A 24,573-nucleotide genomic window follows, 5' to 3' on the forward strand; every position below is an offset into this window, starting at 1 on the left:
GCTATGACATCAGAAGAGAGTAGGAATCTTCCTGCACTACAATTTTGTCAAGATAAACATAAGAAAAGTCTTGTCTCTGGTAGAACCATGTACATCACACATCTAGTAATATATTTGGGCACATAAATAACCAGAGATGCTTTAAAGTTTAAACCAAAGTATGTTTAATTTTTTTTAAAGTTCTTGAAAAAATTCGTTCTTGAAAGATCAGGTGATGGAATCAATCATTTTTATAAGGCTGCAAAAAGGATTTTGAAGTGATATGCCAAGATCATATAGCAAATTTATTATCCATATTTCATATACATTCATGTGCTGCATAACAACATTTCACTCAACAACGGACCACATATATGACGTGGTTCCATAAAATTATAATGGCAATACCTTACAGACTAGGTATGTAGCAGGTATACCGTCTACACTTGTGTAAGTACACTCTATTATGTTCGCACAACGACACAATTGCCTAACAATGCATTTCTCAAAACGTATCCCCCAACGTTAAGCCACGCATGACTGTGTTTTAAAAGGTGCAAAAATTACACAATACACCTGGGGTATTCATCCACTGCTCAGCCTAGAAACCAAGCTCTCCCATCCTGCCGAGACCTGTGCATCTCTCAACTGTCGCTTCTGCTTCCTTTCCACCCACCTAGATGACCATTTTCTAATTTTTGTACAAATCATCTTCACACACAGCCTTATAATTTTACTAGGTAAGTTACACATAATATTGCTTTGCATGTTTTAGAGTTTTATATAAATAATATCATCATAGTGTATGTATTCTTTGGCAACTTCTTTTTCTCATCAATGTTTGTGACATTCAGACATGTTGTTATATATAATTCTAGGCTATTCCCTCTCATTAATTTATGGTATTCCATGGCTTATTATACCACTGTTTACTTACCCATTTCCTGATAATGAAAATTTAGGTTATTTCCAATTTTTTTTTGCTATTCCATACAGTGCTGCTATAAACAACCTTGTATGTCTCCTTGTGAATTTGAGTGTGAGTTCTCTCTCTCTCTCTCTCTCTCATACACACACACACACACACACACACACACACATTTGTTTGAGGGTACTTCCAAAAGTTCATGGAAAGATTCCTACTATCTTTTATTTCTATGTTCCATGACCTTTTAAAAGTACTCTCACATATGTATGTGTGTATGAATATATAAAATTGCTGGGTCAAAGAATGATTTCTATGTTTAAGTTCTCATTCTAGTTACAGACTGTTAGCGCTGTATGGAACTTTTGAGAAAAGCTGGCTATAATTGTCTCCTTTTATAGGTGAGGAAACTCAAGGACAAGTGATTTACCCAGAGTCTCAGGGCATTTATGGGCAGCTCTAGGTAGATTCTCACTCCCCAGCCTCCCAGTTCTGGCCTCCTAGATAATCTTTGTAAACTGTATGTAGCGTAAACCTTTGGGTTTGAGTTGTTGTGAGTATGTGGACGGACAGTTGTGGCCAAAAGCCTCATGAGATGTAATGGCATCACAGGCTGCCATACCAAAGCTGTACCAGGCATCAAGGCAGACACCAGACAGGGCTGTTTCTGTCATCAATAAGAGGATGCTCCAAAGAAGAGCTGTAGATGGCCCAAGCCAGGTTGGTGGTTCACAGCTCCAGGTGGTGTGTATCTGACCTTCTCCTTTGTGATAATCACTACGAAGCAATAACGTGAGTTTCACTGTGCTTTTTGGAAACAAGTTTGTCCATACCGCTGCTCTTTTTAGCATCTATATATGTATGTGTATATAGATTATACAGTGCCAACAGCATGAGCATGTGCAAAACTGTTAAAGATAAGGGCAGTTTTAGAAACATGGGACTGCTAAAATGAATATTTGAAAACCTACAAAATTATATAATACCTCCTGGATCCAGAGTCCTTTGTCATGAGGAACTATATCATTAACTTCACAAGCAGATCACTGGGAACCTTGGTTTTCAAGGACAATGGGAAGTACCTAAGCTAGTGAAAAGCAACTTACTGGAAAATCTCATTTATAATCAGATATGTTTTTATTAGGCTTTTATCCTGCTCTCCTGACATATGTTCCACTCAGAAAAATAGCAGTCTTGAAAAAAGCATCATTTGAACAGAACTGCTAAAATTACCCTCGAAAATAATTCTAAAGATTGGTTACCAGTCACCCATCACTACACTGAAAATCTTTCTGGTTTGTAATTTATCTGCAAGGTACCTTTTGTTTGTGAAATGAGAAATCAACATTCCTGTGTATATTTTAATCAGGAATATTTTTGGTAAATTATAAATCTATACATGTATATATGTATATATATTCTTTATCTATTCATCTAACTCCTTTGAATCTACTAAAAGGTCATGAATGTTAGGAAGGTTTTGCTACTGAGGTGGCAAAATCATCTTGTGACTCTTCCTGCAATTTCAGCTCCAGAACTGTCAGGCAGGGTTGTGGGGAGTGTGTATGTATGACAGGGTGGGTGGGTGCAAGGGAGGAGGAAATTTGTTCTTTTGCTGTTTTTACTGCTTATTCAACAGGCAAATCAGACATCTGCAGTTAATTGCTAAATGCCGATTCTGGAGAGATTTCTGCACTTTTGTCATAAAAACACTGGACAGGAATATTAAATTAGTATTCAGATGTTAACCCAAGTAATTATGACTAAAAAAAAAGTCACGTATATAATTTTGAAGTGAATTTTCTCCCAGCTTTAGACTAGCACTGAAAACACAAGGGCCAGCTCAGCACCTGAAAGAAATGACCAGTTTGATATTGTGCTGTTGTTGATGGCATGAATAACTTTGGCAAAATGGGGCTGGCCAGTTAGCTTGATTGGTTAGAGTGCAGTGTTATAACACCAAGCTCAATCATTTGGATCCCCTTATCGGCCAGCTGCCAAAAACAAAAACAAAAACCCCAAACAAAGAAAATTAGCAAAACGCAGAAAAAGGGAAGACCAGAATTGCTATAAGTGTTGAAGATGGCAGATTAGACATCACAAAGCCCTCATAGTTAATTCAGTCAAACCATAACCTTCAGGCAAAGAAGCCGTGTAAGCCGTTGCTAGACGGAGCATGCTCCAGCCGCTCCCTGCATTTACTTGGGCCATAGTGCTCCATACACCGTAGTACTAGTATTTTTCTCTCTTCCCCGCTGGGCTCTGAATCCCTGAAGATAAGAATCATGTCTTATCTTCCTGTGCATGCCCAGCAACTAGCACAGTGCCTGGCATAAAGAAAGCATCTATAAGTTCTAGTTGAGTAAATTTCTCATTTTTTATTCAGTTGTAATATCATGTGGATGAGAATATGAGGATGAGTACATGTAAAAATGCTTTAAAGTATGTCAAGAAACCAAAATGTTTCTTCCATCCACCTACCACATGCCCTGTTGTTCTAACGTTAGAATAGTTTCAGTGTGTTGACTCATCAGGCTCTGTTAAAATATGATGTCATTTCCGAAACTAAACTACTTTCATGAGAGCTTTTGTCTCCAACTCTGCTCTGGGAGAGGGCAGGGGGAACCAAGTCTGGTTTTTATATTAAACTGATTAAAGTATACTTGGGAAAAATCAATATTGTTATATAACGTGTCTCCAATTCAAATGACAACTAATTCTTCTATCAGAAAGAGAATATGATGATTGAGGAAATGGCCCTGAAAGAGAAGGTATGGGTTCCAGTTTTGCCAATAATTAGTTATGTGATCCCAGCTACAATATTTAACCATTTGGATCTCAGTGCCCAATCTGCAAAATAAAGGAGATGGATTGGATGACATCATTTCTAAAATAGTTTTCATTTCCACAATTGCATATTTGTGAAATAAAAGCATCTAGGTGGCAAGTTGTAGAAGCTGCTTTCCCCCTCATTAACCTTAGGGATTGTTTTGGCTAAAAATATGGCAATACTTTAATGCAACTTCAGACAGGCAAGTGAATCAATCCCCTGAAGGTCTAGATTAGAGAATGAACAGCTATTCAGAACCTCAAAAAACAACGCTAACAAAAAGAGAACAAGCCAGCTTCTTTGGGAGTCAGCAAACATTAGCAGGGGCTGCAGCATTCAGATAAGAACAGAGTAATGAGAAAACAAGTTGCAACCAACTTCCTTGACTGCATTCCAGCGGTCACTCAGTGATTCGTCACATCCCTAACAGGACTTGATAAATAGACTCCAAGTGCTGAGATTTTTTTCTCTTTAGAAGTTACTTAGAAACTTGGCTTGAGAAAATGCTTCTACTTTGAGAAAAATAGCACAAAATCCTGCAAGTGTCAGGAACAGGAAATAAAAACATTAATGGAATACAGGCTTTCCGTAAATCCCAAATCAAGGAGCATTAATGCAGGAAAAAAAAAAAATAGATCATGAAAGTTAAGTCAACATGATGGCCACAAAACATGCAAAATAAATATGTTCTAAAGCAAATGAGGTTGTAGGTGTCAACATTTATAAGACATTTAAGACATATAAGACATTTGTGAGACATAATGTAGGTATTGTTCTCTCTCAGAGGTAGGTAATTTGTCTGATGACATACTGCTAGTCATTGGCAGAGCTGGGATTTTTATCTTTTAAGTATATTTTAAAAATTAATTAAAATTTTATATTCATTGAAATATTACATGCACATAGTTAACAAATCAAATAGCACTAAAAGGCCTATAATGAAATATAGCAGTGTTTTCCATCTTGCTGCCTTTTGTCTTTTGACTGTATTTCCCAGTGCTTTCATTTGATTTTTCATTTTGGCCATCATGTTTTTAAATTTTAAGAGCAATTTCTTCTTCATGATTACTCCTATTACTATTTTTTAAAGCATCCCGTTCTTATCTCATGGATACAATATCTTAGCTCTCTGAGGATATTGACAACAGTTTTTTTTTTTTCTTCTCCTTGTTTGCTCTGAATTCCTTTTTTTTTTCTTTTCTTTTCTTTTTTGACTCTGTCTTTCATATTGGAGGCTTATAAAATTTTCTGATTCTTGGTTGTCTGCTTGTGTTTAACAGTAAGGCATCAAAAAGCTAAGTGGGAATTGTATGTGTGTGGGGGAGGGGGGAGTAGGATTGCTAGATAAAATTCAGGAAGTTCAGTTAAACTTGAGTTTCAAATAAAAAACAATTTTTAGTATACGTATGTTCCAAATATTCCATGGGATACATATATACTAAAAAACTAGTGGTTGTTTATCTGAAATTTAAATAGAACTGGGCCTCATGTATTTTTCTTTGCTAAATCTGACAACCCAGGGTGTGTGCTTTATAGATCCTTAGCTTCTAGGTGACTGGGCTACAGGCTATGGGTTTTCAATCCAGACACTGGTTTCATTTCACTTAATCCCCTCTTCCGAGCGCTTTACCTCATTCTCGTCCTGTACTTTGCCTCAGTCCAGAGCTCTTTATTTCACTCTGCCAGAGAATAAACTTCTTGCCTTGCAGGGGTAGAGGAATGGGAGCTACCTGGCTGTGCTGGTAGAGGACTTTGTGGACTCCGAGTGTTCTGTAAACCTACTTTCTAGCAATCGCCTCATCTTAAGCTTTGAGTGTCATATCCACTTTTTGTGGTACTTTTTGTCTCTGAGCCTCAAGCAGGGTTCTGCAGTGCAAACCGGCTTGCTGCTCAGAGCTGTCCTCCTGTGTAGTTCTACTTTCCACTTGTACTCTGCAGGTCAGTTGCCATCCGTTGGTTTGCCTTCCGTTTCCCACAAATGTATTAACATTTCCGGTCAGTTGTTGTGTGTCCTCTCTTTCTCCTTGCAGATTTATGCCTTCTTTTTCTTTTAAATTTGTTTAGTATCATTTTAATGGAGTTTTAGGAAGGAGAAGACAAAGACACTTGGGCTTAATCCACCAGGTTTGACTAAAATGATAGAGTGAGATATAAATCCCATACAATATAACTCCAAAGCTTTAGTCCTTCCACTATACCACAAAATAACCTATTCAGCAGAATCCAGCAATAAATACTCATGGCATAGACTACCCCCAAACACCTTCATCCTTTCTTCCATAGCAATAGAACCTCTGGTTTTTAGCTGGGCACATGGCTACCCAGAATAAAGGCTTCCTTTCCCAACCTTCCTGGAAGCTGGCTTTGGCCAAATGACTTAGTACTGACTAGTGAAATATAAGTGGAAGTGTTATGTGGCAGATTCCAGAAAACTCTCTTAGAAGACAGCTTGTATCACCCTATTGCCTCTTTCTTCTTTGTCCCTTCCTTCTTCCTGCTGGCTGCAATGTGGACATTATAGCTAGGGCCTGAGCAACTACCTTGGACTAAGAGGTGGAAACCACGTGTTGAAGGTGGCATCACAGAGAGACAGCAGGAGCCTGGGTTCCTGACAACTTCATGCAGCTACTCTACCAACTCCAGATTGCTCTCTCATCTCCAGACTTATTCTGGGTGACAGAGAAGTAAGCCACTGTTACTTTGGCTTTTCTGTCCCTTACAATAGAAATGTATTTAACTGATGCAATGACAAAGTGCAGTAAGATTTCAAAGGAGCTGACACAAGACTTCCTATTAAAGATGAGAGAAGAGACAAACCTTGGAGGAGGGTCAGTTCAGCCAGATGGGGAAGTGGAGAAACAGAATTCTGTGTAGAAATGATGATATGATTGGGGAACAAGAGACACTACATAGGGTGTTTCAAAGGGTACATGTAGACCATTCTGGTTGAAGTAGACAAATCATGTAGGGGAGAAGTGCAAGATATGAATTTAAAAAAGGCTGGTAGCAGATCATGGACGGCCTTGAAAGTCACAGCAAGTTCAGAGCTTTCTTTGAAAGCAGTAACGACACTGAAGGTTACTGGAGATGGAAGCTGGAGATACAGGTCTATAATGTGAGGGAGGGTTACCGTGAAGAGTGTCAGAGTCTTTTCCATACAGGTAATAACCTACATAGAGGTAATACAGAAGTGAGACCAGGGGGGGTGCATCTGCGTAGAGAAAGAACATTGGTTCAAGAACTCACAGGCGGGGTAAGGAGAAAAGAAACCTACCAAGGTTCTAGAAAAGGAGAGAGAGAGGCAGCTGGATGTTGGAGAAGCAAAGAGCACTGAAATTGACAATGAGAAGTCAGTAAAGCTCTGGATATCACAAAGAAGCTAGAAAATACCAGAAAAGAGTACAGGACATTAAATTTGAGGACAAGGAAGTCTCTGGTGACCTCTGAGAGTACAATTTTGGTAGAATGTGAAGGTGGACTCTGCTCTTCAAAGTGTAAATGGGTGTTAGGAAAATAGAGCTACAAATGTGCTCTGTTTATTTTTTAAAAGGTGGATGGTAAAAGAAAGGTAAATTGAAAAGCAATTAAAAATATCCATGGAGTCAAGTGAAATGCTTTTTTAAGGGAGGGAAATTGTTTGGTCTCTAATTTAGGAGAGAACTGTGCATATCAGTGGAGAAAGAGATTTCCAAGCTGCCAAAATATGTAGTCCCCGATGGAACAGGCCCCCCCCGGTAATGGGACAGATGGAATTTCTAGCTCAGAGAGAGGCCTGAACTTTAGGAAAAAGGGGACAGCTCTCCTAAGAGTCAACCTTTCATCAGCAAGTATTTTTCATCATTGTAATCAATGCCATTATAGATCTGACCAGAAATAATAGTCTAAAATAGCAAAATAAGCCAGCATCTAAAATAAAAATGGCTATCACTTAGTTTCAGAGTCAAGAGTCCCAAAGGAGACTCATAAAACAGAAGAAAGATACAAATCTTGTGACCGTAGCCTGGAATCTCGTGGCTTATATATACTACCTTAATGAACTTCATTTCGATGAGGGAAAAACAAGAAAAAAGCTTAGCTCATTTACACGTTGATGTCACTGATAAAGTAACAGGCAACCCCCAATATGAACCTAAAAATTAATTACAGGATGGAACTTTAGATATCCATTTGTCAAATAGATCCAAGGCCAATACCTACTCAAAGTACAGTGTGAGGTCTGTTGCCAATATTGACTGCTTCAAAAGCTGCATAAGGTCACTATATTCCTTGGAGGACAAATTAGCAAAGATGTTGTGACCCTGTAATGAGAAAGTTAAAAGTCACAAAAGATGACATTAAATCTGTGGTTGCTGATTACATGTTTTTCTTATATTTAAAAAAAAAGGGTCTTGGAACATGATAAAATCACTTAAAAAAAACTTAATAAAATTTTGTACAAATACAATCCAATTCCCTGGCAAACACAGCAAAGTCAGAGAGTGTAATCATTTTTGAGGGGGTCTACCAATGGGCACTTTATGATGTGTTTAGTCTTGAAAACTGAAAATGTTTGAACTTGTCTTACTATGGATACATTTGTGCCAACAACCCTACCTGACTGCCCGTTTCCTGTGGAATTACTTAGTGAAGTTGGCAAAACATTTGGGAATCTTTCTGACACTAAAATAGATACTAGTTTTACTAGTAAATGTTTAAGCTGGAATTTTGAAAACACTCGCCATAGCAACAAATGACTTGGAGGAGGAGAAAAAATCTTGAGACCAGTGGTTCTCAACTGCAGGTGGTTTTGACAATGGGGACTTCTGGCAACATTTAGAGACATTTTTGATGGTCATAACTGTGTGGGTGACTGCTAATGGCATGTAGTAGTAGAAGCCAGGGATGCTGTAGACATCCTGCAATGCACAGGAGACCCCACAACAAGACTTACCTGGCTGGACATGTCAGTACTGCTGAGGAACCCACAGTAAACTGTTAAGATACACTTTGATGAAGTGTGGGGAAGAGTAAATTCAGTACAGTGAATATTACTGAATAGCTAGGATGTATAAGGCATTGTTCTTGGCATAGTGGACTCTACAGATGACTTTTACCTAAGAAAAGTTGCAATCAGACCTTTATCTCCATACCTCTGAAAAGCACTCTTGTTTCATCAAAATTTGTTTTAGCTACACTAGGCAGCACCACAATTTGTTTTTAATAAAGTGAAACATCCTTCTGTAAAGTGACCAACAATTCACTTAATTTGTTTGAAAGTCAGGACTTTGCATTTTTTGGGTTTTCTTAGTGTGGAGTATGAACTCAAAAGCATGTGGCCCAGGAACCACACCAGTTTCAAACCTCGTGTTGAGAGCTGGTAGAGGGTTGAGAAGGAAAGGGGCAGAATGACTGCCTGAGAATAAACTCTTCTCCAATGAGAGTGAAATCAGTTCTTTCAGGGAACCAGAATATCAATTAGTAAATTATCTCTTACCAGGCTCCCCTGAGTTAATTTATTTCCCTGGGTGAACCCACCACTCCTTAAAGACTAAGTATATTGGTTCCACCTGGGACCAGGTCCAATATTAATAATAATTTTCAAATGAACTCTTCCAGACCCTTAATTCAGTCATTAAGAGGAAGACAAATAACTAAAGGAATGCTGCACTGTAATTCTGCCCAGGTTTTTTTTTGCTGAGCCTTGCCGCATGGATCAATCACAGGCGGTGTTCTGTTATTATTAGTCTCTGTCCTTCACAGAGAACATCGAAGGGAAGGGTGGCCAATGGGTTTTGCCTGTATGAGCACAAATTCTAAATGAGTGGTGTCTGTTTCCCCAAGGAAACTTGACATCCTGTTTGTAATTCTTGTTATTACTAGGGGGGTTTTCTAGAGTCAGAAGTATAAATTCATCACATTTACCAGTACAGAAAAGATAGTCTGAACCAAAGTCTCCCCTATTTCTACTTCCCTCCTCCAAAGCACGCAGCTAAAACATGACTTTTGTAGGAGAATTCCAGAGCCACAGATGCCAGGATGCTGGCTTCTGTCAGTTACTGAGAGCCTAACCCTTGTTGTCTTACTCCACACTGAAAATCACATCACCCCCAGCAAGTTTGCCCTTCCACAGTCCCCATTCAGGTTCCAGCATGCAACTCTTCTTTATGGGGTCGAAGGCCTTCATGATATTGCAAAAGACATGCTCTCTCAAGATAGGCTGGAAGAAAAAAACCTCCATATTTAATGATGCTATTCCAGCGAAGCAGGGCCTTAATGACGATAATAATAATAATTAATGGCACAGCTAGAGAACTGACAAATAATGAGGAACAGATGATCCCTTCCTGGCCTCAAAGAAAAAAAGTCTGTACGCCTGCAGAAAATTAAACAGATCCTTTCCTGGCAATTTAAAACTCAGGCGCCTCAGTCAGAGTCAGTTAGTGGTTTCTGCTTTTCTCTGTGGAGAGCTAAAAGTATAAAGTTCCAACTACTTCTCACTCCTGCATTGCCACGTGAAGCAAGATAAGGCATATGGCAGTAGCCTTAAGTTCAGCTGCAGTTCTTACTTCAAACTGGTCCCACCAGCAATTTGAAGTTCTTTTATCTTTTATAGGTTTCTCAAACGTGCTAATAAAGTGTAACTTTCTCACCCTGTTTTTGCTTCTACCAGTTTTTAAAATGGCTTTGGGTTTCACAACCTATGAATGTTGGGCCACTCACTACTTGGGTCAAGTCACTCTCTTAGTGGGCTTCTCTATCCCTCAAGGAAGGGAAGATCATGATCTGGTGACAAGCCATCTATACCTGTGATCCGATTAAGTGAATCTGAACAGCCTCCTAACCAATAATGAAACTCAAATGAATCAGCTCAGGAAGAATCTCTCCAGGGTCCTAGGTTAGGCATCTAAAAGAATAAAAAAAGCCATTAATGCCCAATAGTTTGATTTCAAAATGTTTTCCTGCTTCTCTGTGTCTACCTGTGGCACGACAAAGAAAGAGAGGTAGAAAATACATAGTGGCTTTGCGTTTCTGTCAAGGGGAGAAATAGAACAGCAGGTCTGTACCTCACTCTGAAGGATCATCACGGCGTGATTAAAATGGTGATGCTCTAACGTAGCAGAGGTTCCATAGAGTTGGGCCAGGGCAGAGCCACTCCTGAAAGAGGACAGAAGGGTGAGCGAGCTTCACCTGTCAACCACTCCCCCACCCCAGCTCGATGGATCAAACTGCTTTTCCTGCTTTTGGCAAAGGACTGGGGGCAGATATATTCTCAAGTAACTGCTGGTGTAGTTCACTTACCTATTAAGTAAACCTTTTGGGAACTTTCTATGTCTTAGGCTAAATGCTGTGGGTGATACATGATGAATGAGACATAGTCCCTGTCTCTAAGAAATGCACGGAGTAGTAAGAGAGATGAAATATGATCATAAGGAAAAAGAATGCACACAACAACAATGCAAATACTAATACATGGTAGAAAAGTGTTCCAGATCCAACCAAAGTGCTGTGGATGTTCTGAGGAAACAGAGACATCATTTCTGGCTCTGGCGATCAGTGTAGGTAGGCTTCAGGAACTGAACCTTCAGGAACTGAACTGTTTCTTCTGAGTGTCCAGAGCAACAGTCTTCTACCAAATGTATTTGACTCTGCATAGGAAGAGACCTTGTGTGTATTCTGTAGAGCCCACTTTATCTACTTTACATGTAAGGTTGACAAGATTCTAATATGGTTTCACAGCTCACAGTTTCACTAAGATATTTCCATGTAGAACTCTGGAAATTTCCCTGGATCTTGAGTCAGATCTCAGCTCTTCCTCCACTTAGTAGCTTTGAGCAGTTACTTGGCCTCTTTAAGACTCAGTTTCTTCATCTGAAAAATTATGATAATGCTATCTACTCACCTATTATTTATGAGCTTACAATAAAATATTTGAAAATGCCTATCACAGTTCCTGGCATGTAGTAGATTGTAGTCTATATTAATTATTAATCAATAATTAAAACACATGGATATTTCCATTTTAAATCAATGAAACGTTAATTGATACTTGAAGGGATTACATTATCCATAAATTTTGTTTATGTAGAACAATCCATTATTCCTCAACAATGTCAGTTCAGGGAAGTGTTCATTTTAAAATGTTCAAATACCTTCATTTCCAATTCTTTTTTGGAGTAGGAGTTAGGGCTTCTTAAGGGTTGAGAGCAAATCCAGAGAATCCTGTGGTTTAAAGGGTGGTCATGGGACTCTACCTGAGTACACATCCAGGTCCTTGTGCTCTTCCTTGCTTATTGAGGGGGCTTGGACATTGAAAGGACAGTTTGGCTTTAACTTGGAAATGCTGGAGATTGACAGTTCATAGTCTGTGCAGCTAGTGAGAAGAGGAAAGACTGCATCTAAGTGCAATGTGAAGGATTTCAGCCGTAAGGTGCCCTCCATCTCCAGTGTGAGGCAGCCCAAGAATGTGGTCAGTTTGGGGGTACGGGGACCTGTCATCCTTGGAAAGACTCAGAGCTGACTACATGCTGGGAGAAACAGCAGGGTTAGGTTCAGTGAAGATTATTATGAAGAGGGTTAGTAAGGAGGGTACTAGATTTTAATCAGGTATGTGTTATCTCTTTAAATCTTGCCTTAATCTATATCACTTATTTTTTTCCAGTTTTATTTATATTTATTTTTGTGGGGTACAGTATGTTGTTTCAATACATACATATACTGCACAATGATTCACTTAGGGTAAGTAGCATAGTTTTGGGTCCATTAGTGTAACCCTTTTCCTCCCTCCCACCCCTCTGCTCCCTTAATCTATATCATTTTTTAAAAATTTAATTTAATTTAATTTAATTTTTATTTTTTTAATTTTATTTTGTCGATATACATTGTGGCTGATTATTGCTCCCCATCACCAAAACCTCCCTCCCTTCTCCCTCCCCCCCTCCCCCCCAACATTGTCCTTTCTGTTTGCTTGTCGTATCAACTTCAAATAATTGTGGTTGTTATAAATCTATATCATTTAATAAGTGAAAATTTGTTAGGCTAATCTTAGTGATGAATTAATATTTAATGTTAATTACTATTTGTCTTAGACAGAGTTTATTTCTATGAAGATACAAGTTTCATATGCCTTTGTCTTGGCTGTTGAAATTCTAGGATGCTCCCTCATCATATTCCCTCTTTGTCCCTTTCCATAATCCCATTTTACATTATGCCAACCCTCACACAAAACTGATTCAATCACAGAAAATAAGTAGATTTTGCAACTGAATCAGACTAATCCTACTGAAGTGCAGAAAGACATTGTGATTCATTCATTTATCCATTCATCTATCACTCATTCACCCAACAAGCCTTGAGGACCATTATTATACCAGGCCCCAGGTATGTGGCATATGAAGATAGGTAAGACATGGCTCATACCTTCGGGAAGCTCATGGTCCCCTATAATTGTGTCAGGGGCATTCTCTGATTAGCCTTGTACTAAAATTGATCACCTGGGCAAGCAAGGTGCCATCTTGGCATCCAGAGAATGAGCATGGTACTAAGTCTATTTTCAATGTTCTACAGTAAAATCATCTATGCCGGAATACTTCTATTTTCATATGTATCCTTTATTCACACTATTAGATTTGGTCCCTGTCAGATTTTGCAAGACCCCCAAACCTCTCAGCGCCTTCTCTCTCAGGCCGAGGCTCACTGGGAAGGCTGCCTATACCTTTGTGACAGACTCTGAGCTTCCTGGGACTACCAAGAGCAAAGTTCACAGTCACAAAACTTGATATAAGTGGCAAAAATATAACACGTATCTGTTAGAATGAGCTTTATACAAAAATATTCTACAGAATACTAGTTCTTTGGAATGTTGAGTGGCATTAAGGGCAGCAATTAAAAGGGTTCCATGTCCAAGTAAGTTTGGGAAATTTTAAAGTTAGGTGTCAGTATGTGAAAATACACATTGTGATTCTGTGGGAGAACATAATATGCAACATGATTCATTCTTAATTGATCATAAACTATTTTTCAAGAACCCATGTCTTTTATGTAATGTACTTTGTGCAAGGTTATACTTCTACTTTTTTTATGTAAAATATGAGGGGGGGAGGACCCAAATCAATATGAAAAAAACCCAGACTTTAACACCACACCTCGTTTTAATTGCCTGTGGTAAGTATATCAGTAGCTTTGGGGCACACACTGAGGTTGTAAAAAATACAATTATATATATGTAGGGTGTGGAGGATGGAGGGGGAGAGAAAGAGAAGAAAAGAAGAGAATCCAAATTCCATAAGCACAAGCACAATCATATATGTGAGTGTTCATGATGTACATTAATGATTAGGTCATCCTAACATACTAAAGTTTTTCATTTTTGGACAGGCAGCACACGGAGGAGAAACTTATTAAAAAGAAAAGTTAAAGTAAAAATTCTGTCCCCATAGCCATTCAGCACTTTTCACGGGCACTAAAAATAAGTGTGCAAATGCAAGTGGAAGTGTACCTTCATAGCTTCTCTAGATAGGCATATTCTTTGAAAAAGAGACTTAATGGCAGTGTGCAGCCATGGCTTAAGGGAAACTTTAAAAAGGAAAACTATGAAAGATAATTAGGAAATTGAGAATTGTTGGGCAGTGGTGAGGAATGGGATTAGGCTGTCATAGCAGATTAATGTGCCCCAGTATTTCACTTCTGGGACCTGGCCGAAAGGGACAAGATGGGTTTTCATTCCCAAGAAATGAATATAAGAGATTATGCTAGGAATGAATAGAAGAAGTCTCCTAGGAGAATATACCACAAAGCTGCTCGGTACTGATATTTAATCATCGGGGGCAGCTGTAATGGAGAGGGTGATGAGTGGGGGATGCTGTCCCTGGAGAAAACAGGGGAGAGGTGTGAACAGAGCAATTTCCAGGCACTGTGGTTTCGCTGCCGTCTCTACCTATTGATCATTCAGTGCACACACTCCAATACTTAAGAATTAAGAATAAAATATGAAAATGCAAAGGTTCACTTATCAGAAAGGCTAAGAGAATAAATCAAATTGTGCTCTTACTAAAGTCACACTTTTTATTGTAGAGGCATTTTGCATTTTATACAGTAATTTGTCCCTTGCTAAATGTCTCCTGTTTCTTTATAGCCTTATATATGAAAGAAAAAGGTAGCATATGCTTTGGCACATAATAATCAATGCATTTGAATCCTATTTCCAAATCACTTGAAAGGCTGGAATTAGAAAGTGAACACTTTAAGAAAAGGAACTGTCTGTTATACTTTATTTCTCCCACAATGCCTAGCACAGTGTCCTGAACATAGGAAGCACCCAATTGACGGGAAATTTAAAAAGGAGAAAAGAATACAGGTTTCTTCGTAGAAATTTTCTAAACAATGGCACATTCACTGAATAAATCTTATTCTAATCAACAAAAAAGTAGTTCCTTCTCATTATGTAAAAAAAGTCTCTTTCAGCATTCATTGCCAAAGGAAATCTTAACTGAGGTTGGTGGGGTTGGCATTAAGTGTCCTAAGTTCAAAAGTTACTCTATTAGTGGGTGCAGGGTGGATGCACATCCCATGAGCTGGTAAGTTGTGTACAAAGTTAATCATCTTGAGGAAACACGTCATACCATCAAACAGACAGATGTGATCATATGAAATGAGGATGCCAAAAAAAAAGAAAAAATTGAAATCTAGTATCAGTGACTCAATATCTATATAACGTGTGCAAAAGCTGTTCATACTTATCAAGGACTTGAGATTCGGGGACCTCAGTTTCCATTTTTGTAAAATTAAGGCATTGAAAAATACGACTACTAAGTTTTAGTTCAGTTCTACAATTTTTATGGCCCCATGTCTTAAGTTGTTGGATGTCAAACTATATTTTAGTTTATCAGAGCTCACATCTCTGCCAAATCAGTCAATAAACTGGAAGTTCAATGGTCCAAAATGGATGTGACAAAGTCATGGAAGAGGGAATGATACTGTAGTGCAGGAATGGCTTTTGGAATCAGACAGTCCAGGTCCGGACTCGACTCTACTACATTCCGGATGGATGAATTTGGTCAAGTTACTTATTTTTCTGAGGCTCAGTTCCTCCCATAAATTGGAGACAGAAATAGCTACCCTACAGAGATGCTGGTGAGGGCTTAAGACATGGTAAACAATGAATGAATTGTAGTTCTTCTCTCAGGGACTGTTAATTGTAAAGAATAGAAAGGAAGTATGACCAGCTTCACCAAGAAAACGGTTGATTAAATGATACCAGTAACTCTGAGAGACTCCCATTATCACAAGTATGGCTGGGTGTCCTAGGAGTAGGAGTAGGAGCAGAGATGGGCAGATCCAGGATCAGGTCTGCTTTTTCTCTTTCTCTCATGCTACAGTCTCTTCTTTCTGCTTCTCTCTGAATATCAGCTTTGTTCTTCTCTCTGTAAACTTTTGTATCTTTTGCTTTCTTGTATCTTTCGTCCATTTGAGATGTGGTCATCATAGCCTTCTCCAAATGGTAGCCTCAGCTCCCAAGCCTATGTGGACCTGCAGCTTAGGATCCCTGCAGCTAACTGACTCAATCTCATGGCAGTCCAACTCCAAATTCCTCAGAGATGAACTCTGATTTGTCCATCTTTGATTAGGTGTTTGCTCTTGGTTCAAAGAGCTGGGGTCAGCTGGCAAGGAGAGCTGCCTCTTTCAGTGTGATGCTCCGGCCATCTCTCAGGGGCGGTGCCACTGGTATCTGAGTACAAGTACTGTGCACTTCACTCTTAAATAAACCCACAAGATGCTCACTCTGCTTGTTTTACAGACACAATTCTAACATGGTTATCTCTTTATGCATAAACAGTGAAATGGTAGGGAGCTGAAGAGAGAGCATTAGAGAAAGTGGTATCTGACAAGGATACCTTTGGCCTGGGGGAGAGAAGAATCAAAATAATAATAATAATAATAATAATAATGAAATGCAGACACAGGAGCTCAAAATAAGGAACTATCAGACCCTATAATGAAAACATGCACAGTGTGTACTTCAGTGGGCTCTAGGTCTTGGGGAACCTCAGTTTCTAGTTTTGTAAACATTTTTGTAGAGTATCAAACCTATATGTATAAAAACTATGTTTTATAATAATCTATAAAAGGTGACACCTTTTTTAGAAATCAGGAAACTTCATTGAAAAGCTATATTAAAATAGTTAAAATAAAATCTCATCCGTTTATGCATTCACCATTCACTCATTCATTCAGCAAACATTTATTGTGTGTGTGTTATGTTCCTGAAACTGTTTAGATGCAGGTACTGAAGAGGAAGGGGAGACACACCTATAAGTCAGCAGTTAAAATGGAAATGGAATGAGATGCACACTTCTGAAAAGGCACAGTCAGGGTATTCTGTGGTCATACAAAATTGCCAAGGGCGGGTGCATCAGGGACAGGACCCTGGGAGGGATGCTTTCAGAGGAGCTTTGAGGAAAGAAGGGGAGGGAGTGCATTCCAGGCAGGGGAAACAGCATATTGGGCAGCAGAGAGATATGAACTAGAGGACCCACAGAGCACTTCAAGTAGTCCCTTGTGTCTGGCATGGGGTGGGGAGAGTGTGCGCTGGGCCACAGAAATGGGCAGAAGCCCAACTGAAAAGGGCTGTAAGAAACTAAAGTAAGGAATTTGAACATTATCCTAAAAGTTGCAGGAAGCTCATGGATGGCTTTTAAGCAGGAGAGTGAGCTGGTCAGCTTTGTGAATTAGAAAGATTATTCTGGAGTGCTAAGCAGACTGGAGGAGGAGAGCTGGGCACATTGCAGCAATGCAGGAGAGATGCACAGAAGTGGTAGTTGCTGCAAGAATGCAGAGGTTCGACTCAGAGGGGTGCTAAGGAGGGAGTCTGGGTGGCTGGCAGATTTCTGGTGGTGATGTTCACCGGGATGTAGAATAAGAGGTGGAAGGACATGCCTGAAGGGGAGAATGGAGATGGAGGTGACTGTGGGACCGCAAATGAGGGGTGCCCCTCAAGCAGCTGGAATAACTGCCTGGAGATCAGCTGAGAATTATCCTTCAAAGAAAGGGATTTGAGACTCATCAGCAGAAGGGCGGAGGCCCTGCATGAAGGCTCACGAAGAGCAGGAGAGGAACGGGAGAGAACGCCACCAGCGAAGGCTGGGGCAGGGGGAGAGAGGCCTTGAAGCAAACTGAGAAGAAAGGCTAGAAAGGTAGATGAAATTCCTTTGTCTGTGACACAGAGCACGGGAGAGTTTCAGGAAGGAGGGAGTGGCAAGGTGTCTCATGGCAAGAAGGTCGAGAAAGAAGGGCAATGAAAGGGCCCATCAGCTGTGGGGAAAGGGGCCGTCAGTGACATTGCTGAGCGTAGTTTCCCTGGAGAGGTGGCACTGGAAGCCACGTGGGAGGCGGGGGCTGGGGAAGTGGAGGCGGGGGGCCTGGGCGACTCTCCAAGACGCTCGCCTGCGAAGGGAGGACGAGAAATAGAACAGAAGCCAGAGAGAGAAGTGGAGATTAAGGCGTGTTTTTCTAAGATGAGGGAGAATTGTTCACACGGATAGGATGCAGAGAGCCACTAGAGAGAGGAAGATTGATGGCGAAGGTCCCGGAGGAGAGAGCAAGAGGGGATCCGAAGCAGAGGTGGCGGGGTTGGCGCAGACAAGGGCAGGGCAGCCCTTCACTGAGATAGGAGGGAAGGAGGCAAGGATGGGGACGGATAGATAAGTCTGCAGGTGGCAGGGGAGGAAATTGAGAGAGTTCTCGATTGATGGCCTCAATTTTCTTGGTGAAGTAGCAGGCGAGGTGAGTGGTGTGGGGAGGTGGAGGAGCAGAAGAGAGGACGTTTGGTGTGTGTAACTGCTAAGGGCAATGGGGGACGCGGCTGGCTGGGGACACAGAAAGATGGGTGGGGAGTACTGAGCATCAGCTGAGTTGGGAGAATATATATTTGTATGTCTCAAACTTTCACAACTGTGACATTTTCTCCCAAAGCCTTTACAAGTCTAGGTAGAGTAGCAAGAAACCGAATTGTTAGATTGAACCGGGGCTGAGTTTTTGGAGAGTGGATGTCACAGAAACTTAAGAGGGGCAAGAAATTATAGAATATTGAGAAGAGAGGGTAGAAGGGATGGGCTATAGGATACAGGATAAATAGAGGACACAAAATCAAAATTCATCGGCTAGATCAGGAGCAAATGCAAGGGTCCAGGACTCCAAGATCTCACTGGGTAGGTGTCTGGAGAACAAAAAGATGGGTGAGTTGAAAGCATCCTGTTGACACAGATAGGGCTGTTGAAGTTTCAGGTAACAGAGGTCAACCCGTTCTGGAGGCTTTCATCAGAAAGTTAATCTTACCTCTTCATTGGAGCCTTCCCTAACCTCTCCACCCCCAAACTTTTCTCTTCAGCCTCTGAACTCCTGTATTATTTTTGTTTGTAGATAGATAGTGAAAAGAACATTAAAACCATACTCTCAATACGAGAGTCAGGAGACCTGGGTTTTGTTCTTATTTCCAGCACCCATAAATTCTGTGGCCTTGGCCACAGCGTAAGCCACCAAGCAATGGCTGTATTGACCAGTACGACTTGCTTAGAAACAGATTATTCTATCCATGCACATTATATGCATGGCAAATTGTTGCCTACACATCCCTGTATTTATGTAATTTCTCTGTTTCGCATTTTTCTATGCGTGTAGGGATGAGAGGAAGAAAGACTATACTCCTTGTATGTGGCTTTTTTATCTCACTGTGGTTTACACAATACCCAACATCAAAAGGATCCTGGAAGAGATTCCATTGGAGAAGGGAGAGATATTTTGCTCCATACAACTTCCTACAACTGCTTTTATTTTAACAATCTCAGAACCTGATTTTGAAAACAGCAGGTCCAAGAAGCTTATAATGCCATGAAAGCAAATATTCTGGGAGGAAAAATGTAGGCCTTTTAAAATCTGAGCTTTGTTATCTGACTGAGGTCAACAGAGACAGACCACATCAACAAGCATGACATGAAGGGCAAATTTGCAATTAAAAGAAGAATAGGGAATTATAAAGATGGATGGGCCCCATGACATGCACGCCCAAGCCTGCCTGGCCTTGGCCTCGGATGCCAGAAATTAATGCTCTACTCTTTAGCGCTCGTCACCTTTGGCTCTGAACAGAAAGGCAAATACATTAAAATCACAACAATTAGAGTACTTACTTAGCTTGGAAGGCATTGTTGGTTCCCCTGTGGTCGAGGTCATGACACAGGCATCCCACAATCACCGCTAAAATTTCCACCTCAGTCAGAATCTCCTGAAACCCAGCGGTCTGGGAAGAAGGGAAAAATGGCAACAGTCACTTCTGGGGGCAGGGAGGATGGATAAGGTTAGTCTGCTGAGCCACACTCAGCTCAGTTTTCATATCCACATCATTTAAGGAAATGATTAACTGCCACCCGCTTAGACGACAGTAAGTTGGGTGGTCAGTTGCACAGCCTAAGGTCCCCACAGTGATGAATTAGCTTGCTGTCACAGTGGCCCACACGGCCACGCCAGGACAAAGTTCAGACTATTTTGTTACCTTTTTAGAGAGGAGGTTTTACTATCCAGATACAGTGACAGTTTGGCAAAGGGCCAAAGTGTGCTTTGTTATTCTGCATTTTACTGATGAGCGTCTCGTTTAGTGGTGCGGGATAAAAGGAGGCTGTGAATTTTGAACCGAATGCTAGATTCACCAGATGTCACTCAAATGAGAGCAAAGAGAGAAAAAACCAAACCAAACCTTTTTTTATTATATTAAAAGGAGCATCTGAGAAGTACTCAAATTGTTACATGATGATATTCTAAATGTTATCTTGCAAGTACCTGCATTCATATTGGGTGGGTGGACAGACTAATCTCATACAGATAATAAGGCAGTGTGCGTCTTGGAAACTAGAATTTGGCAGAGGATTTGGCAACTCACATTGAGGGTCTAGTGGAGTATCCATTACTTAGAATTATTTTTTTCTTGGAATTATTTTTTCTGGTAGCTTGCTTGTGAAGTGCATAGCTGTGATTTGATTTTTTTCGGAAGCAGTTTGATATACTTATGTGGCCAAGAGCAGCAATGGGTGTTTGGTCCCTGCTGACCTTCTCATTAGTTTAGAAAAGGAAGGTTATCTTTGGGAAAGCAGGTCTATGCATTTTCCTGATCCAAGGCCTTTACATCTTCCCCACTTTGTAAGTTTCCCATTTCATTACTTATTAAAATCTTTATCAGAGGGCAGGAGGAGGGAAGAGTTATGGTTCAAACTGCTTCACTTTTCATGTGTGTTTCCCCCACAAATCTATGATCATCAGCTAATTAATACCTGTAGGACCCTTCTCTAAGAGCAATAAAACTTTGTTTTTTAATTAGTTATGTTTTTATTGCAAAAATACTCACTTGGGTCCACTGCTACATTTAGAAATACCTGTAACTTCATTTGCATAGCAAATGGAAATGTCTATAAAGTGTCTGGGAGTATAAAATAGTTCATGTCAAAGCTCATGTGTGCCCATCGTTTTAAAATTTGGACTTGGTTTTTCTAAGTTAATTTTATTTGACTTAAAGTATTACCTGTAATAGTTTAAAAAAATTTAAATCGTACTGACACTTAGAACCCAAAACCAGTAGTTCCTCATCCTTCCCCTTTCCTGATTCCCAGAGGCAACTGCTTTCTGTTTTGTTTTGTTGTTTTTTTTAACCTAAATTGCTAGGTTTTCCATCATATTTGTATGGAGTATGCACGTATTATTAGCACTAGGTTTTTCACCAAGTACTTTTATAGTTTTTTCCATGTACGATGCATTGCCCTAAGAGCTTTACAACTGTTTAACTTATTTAATTCCCATAACAGTCCTGTTAGGTAGGAACTATTATTACCCCCACTTAACAGATGAGAAAACTGAGTCACAGAGCAGCTAAGTCATATGCCCAAGATCTCCTAGCTAGTACAGGGCAGGGGTTAGGGAGGAGAAACTCCCAGCGACTTTTGCCTGAGTCTGCCCTTAAATGCTGACAGTGTCTAGGGCAGGTGAGAGTTTATGTTCACCTGCACCCTCCCCCACACTCCTAATGTAACCCATAGATAGAGCTTTCCTGATTATCACCCTGTAAATATCATTCCCTGCTTGAGCAACTAGTATACAATGATCGTTTCCTTTCTTATGCAAATTTTTTCAATTCCTAGAGTTAGGATTTCTTTGAAACATCTAAGTCTTCTCATACCCTACACAACTCTGTAAAATGCCTCTCAAAATAATTTGAAAAAGGGTGATAACTGTCACACCTTTTTTAAGACCCTGTCCTGGGGACTCCCTCTTGTAGCCTGATCCTGCTGCTTGGGCTAGTCTGTCGCCAGCAGCCCTCCCGTGCTTCCCCTTCCTGTCACTCAGGGACCCTCTCTCCTTTCCTGGGCTTGATCTCCTGTCTCCTGCATCCCATGCCTTTCTTGTTCCTCCTTCATTCCCTCATTTTGCAAGAGCACATCTGCCAGTGGCTTCAGGAGAAAGGGTGTTTATTTTTTAACACCGGGGTAGTTCATTGGTTTTGAGGCCTTGCATGACTGAAAAAAAAAAAATCTTTATTCTGTTCTCATACTCAGTTGTTAGCTCGCCTAACAATTCTAGGTTGAAACAGTCTCACGCAGAATTTTGAAGGACTGCTCTATTGTTTTCTAGCTCTCAAAGTTGCTTTTGAGAAGAACATATAATACTTTGAATGTTACTTGATTTCCTTCTTTTAGAATCTCGTCTCTATTCCTGGTGTTCAGCAATTTCACAAAAATATGCTTTTGATTTGGGACTTTTTTCATTCAATTTGTGTGGTATGCCTACTGGAGGCTCATCTTCTTCAGTATAACATTCATCTAATCTTTTTTAAAAAATAATTTTCCCTGCAGCTATTTTCCTGTCCCGTATGAATGGAACTGTGATTGGTTGGATATTGGACTTCCTGTGTTGATTTTCTTATTTTCATATCTCTTCCTTCCCATTTCCCATATAGATTTTTCCTCTTACATTCCAGGAGTAATAATATTTTTAGTTTATGAGCATTTTCTTGTTTGCTGTTTCTTTTCTAACGGCATGCTATTCTTCTCCCATGGATGCATTATCTTTTCTAATCTTTCTGAAGACATAAATTATAGTTCTGAAATTTTCTTCTGTCCCTTGAATTGCCTGTTTCCTCTGAACTCCTTTTCTTTGTGTCTGGCATCTTTGGAAGGCTATTCCTATTTAAGTGGAAAGCATTACAAAGCTCACCATGCACCAGTGTGTGTGGATGGTGCCTGGAGATTGCTGGGCATTACCACACAGTGACCAGGTGACCCGCTGGTCTTTTGCTGGAGATCCCCAAATGTCAGTATCTAAACTAATTTTTTCTGGACTTTGCAATTTGTTGCCTGTGAATGCAGTAAACATGGGGGTTGGCATCCTAAGAAAAGCAAACCATAGCTTTGCTACTGTAAGTATGTAGCCTTTCACTTAATCCTCTTATTTCCAGTGTGAACCTCACTCTCGCTTTTCTTTTGCTGTTGTCCCCAAGTCTGGGGTTCAGTTTCTTTAGCAAATACTCTGGTGACTGCATAGGTGGGGGTAAGAGCAGCTCTCTGACTGTATGGGGAGGGGGTGGAGACTTGGAGACTCGCTGTTTTCATCGCTTGCTCACCTCACCCCACACCATTTCTGTGGTATCTGAGGCCTCCAGTTCCTGAGCCTTGATAGGTTCTGGGGGCACTGTTTCTCACGTGTACCCCTTCCTCCATCCCCTCACCCTTGACGGCACTTGGGTTGGACCTTGCTCTGCTAATTTATGAACCACCCTCCCTCCATTTTCTGCCTATGTTACTGTTCCATGAAAGGTGGAATTTGTGTTCATTTCTTGTTCCCCTTGTTATTTGGGGGTGATTTTTGAAAGAAGGGAGTATAAATGTCTTTTTCTGTTACCTGTGTCATCTTAAGACTATAAGTCAGCTTTGTTAGGTTTGGTCTTGCCAACACTAAGTAAATCCTGAAAGTCTATCAAGTATGCAAAAATTATCTATGACACTGTGGGAAAAAAACTTATAAACAACAATAACACTGCACAGAAATTTAGAGAGATTTTGCCTGTGAAAATGCTATGGACTAGAACTGGCTAATGAATCAGAGCAGTAAGAATAGGAATAATGTTAAAATAAGGTAATTTGACCAGAAATTTAATTAGAAGTTAAAAACCAATGTCATGTAATAGATTCAAGATCAAAATCCCAAGCCATTTTTAAGCCATCACTTATCACTCATTCTATAATAAGATGGAACTTACTTTTCTATAATTTTCTACATAGTTACATTTTCCCTCTGGAAATCCAACATCTGGCTCTTAAACTCTTTGTATCATGGATACTTTTGAGAATTTAAAGAAAGCCATCCACCCTCTTTCTAGAAGTTTTTCTATAATTTTATGGTATTTGAAGACCACAGAGCCCATCTCTGGATCCTCAGAATAAAGAATCCTTGAAGTACAGCATACACACACACTCACACAAAACATATTTACCTCTCTCGACTGTGATACCTGAGTTACTGAAGCAGCACCTATCTCTTGACTGTGATTTAAAGCTGCCTGGTAAATTGTTTCTGAGAATCGTCAGGCCTGAAAAATGTCCACGCCACTAAGTGTCCTTCTGCCCCTCCCCCACCCTCATCCATCTTCCTTCTAGTCCTCTCCATTTGGACCTACATTTGCCCATATTGAGTAGAAAAAGTCAACTGCCTGCTGAAGACAAGATACTTTCAAAAGAAAACAGAGAGGCAGCAGGAAGTATATTTTGATGCATTCATCTCATTCTTGACTATAGTTTATTGTTTTATTTTCAAATAACGGTGTCTTTTCTGC

The 24,573-nt window shown here is 40.1% G+C and overlaps 1 protein-coding gene across 1 annotated transcript in view; it reads right to left on the minus strand.

The window, feature by feature from the left end:
- The window catches only part of PDE11A (phosphodiesterase 11A), a 393,277-nt gene that overhangs the window by 51,890 nt on the left and 316,814 nt on the right, over positions 1–24,573 (minus strand). Inside the window, exons 13-15 of the mRNA XM_063110282.1 lie at positions 19,892–20,001; positions 10,778–10,868; positions 7,932–8,032 (exon numbers count right to left, since the gene is read on the minus strand). Of these exons, the coding sequence (XP_062966352.1) occupies positions 7,932–8,032; positions 10,778–10,868; positions 19,892–20,001 (302 nt within the window). The remainder of the gene's footprint in view (positions 1–7,931; positions 8,033–10,777; positions 10,869–19,891; positions 20,002–24,573) is intronic.

This window comes from Cynocephalus volans, chromosome 1 (assembly GCF_027409185.1).
Source record: "Cynocephalus volans isolate mCynVol1 chromosome 1, mCynVol1.pri, whole genome shotgun sequence".
NCBI lineage: Eukaryota > Metazoa > Chordata > Mammalia > Dermoptera > Cynocephalidae > Cynocephalus > Cynocephalus volans.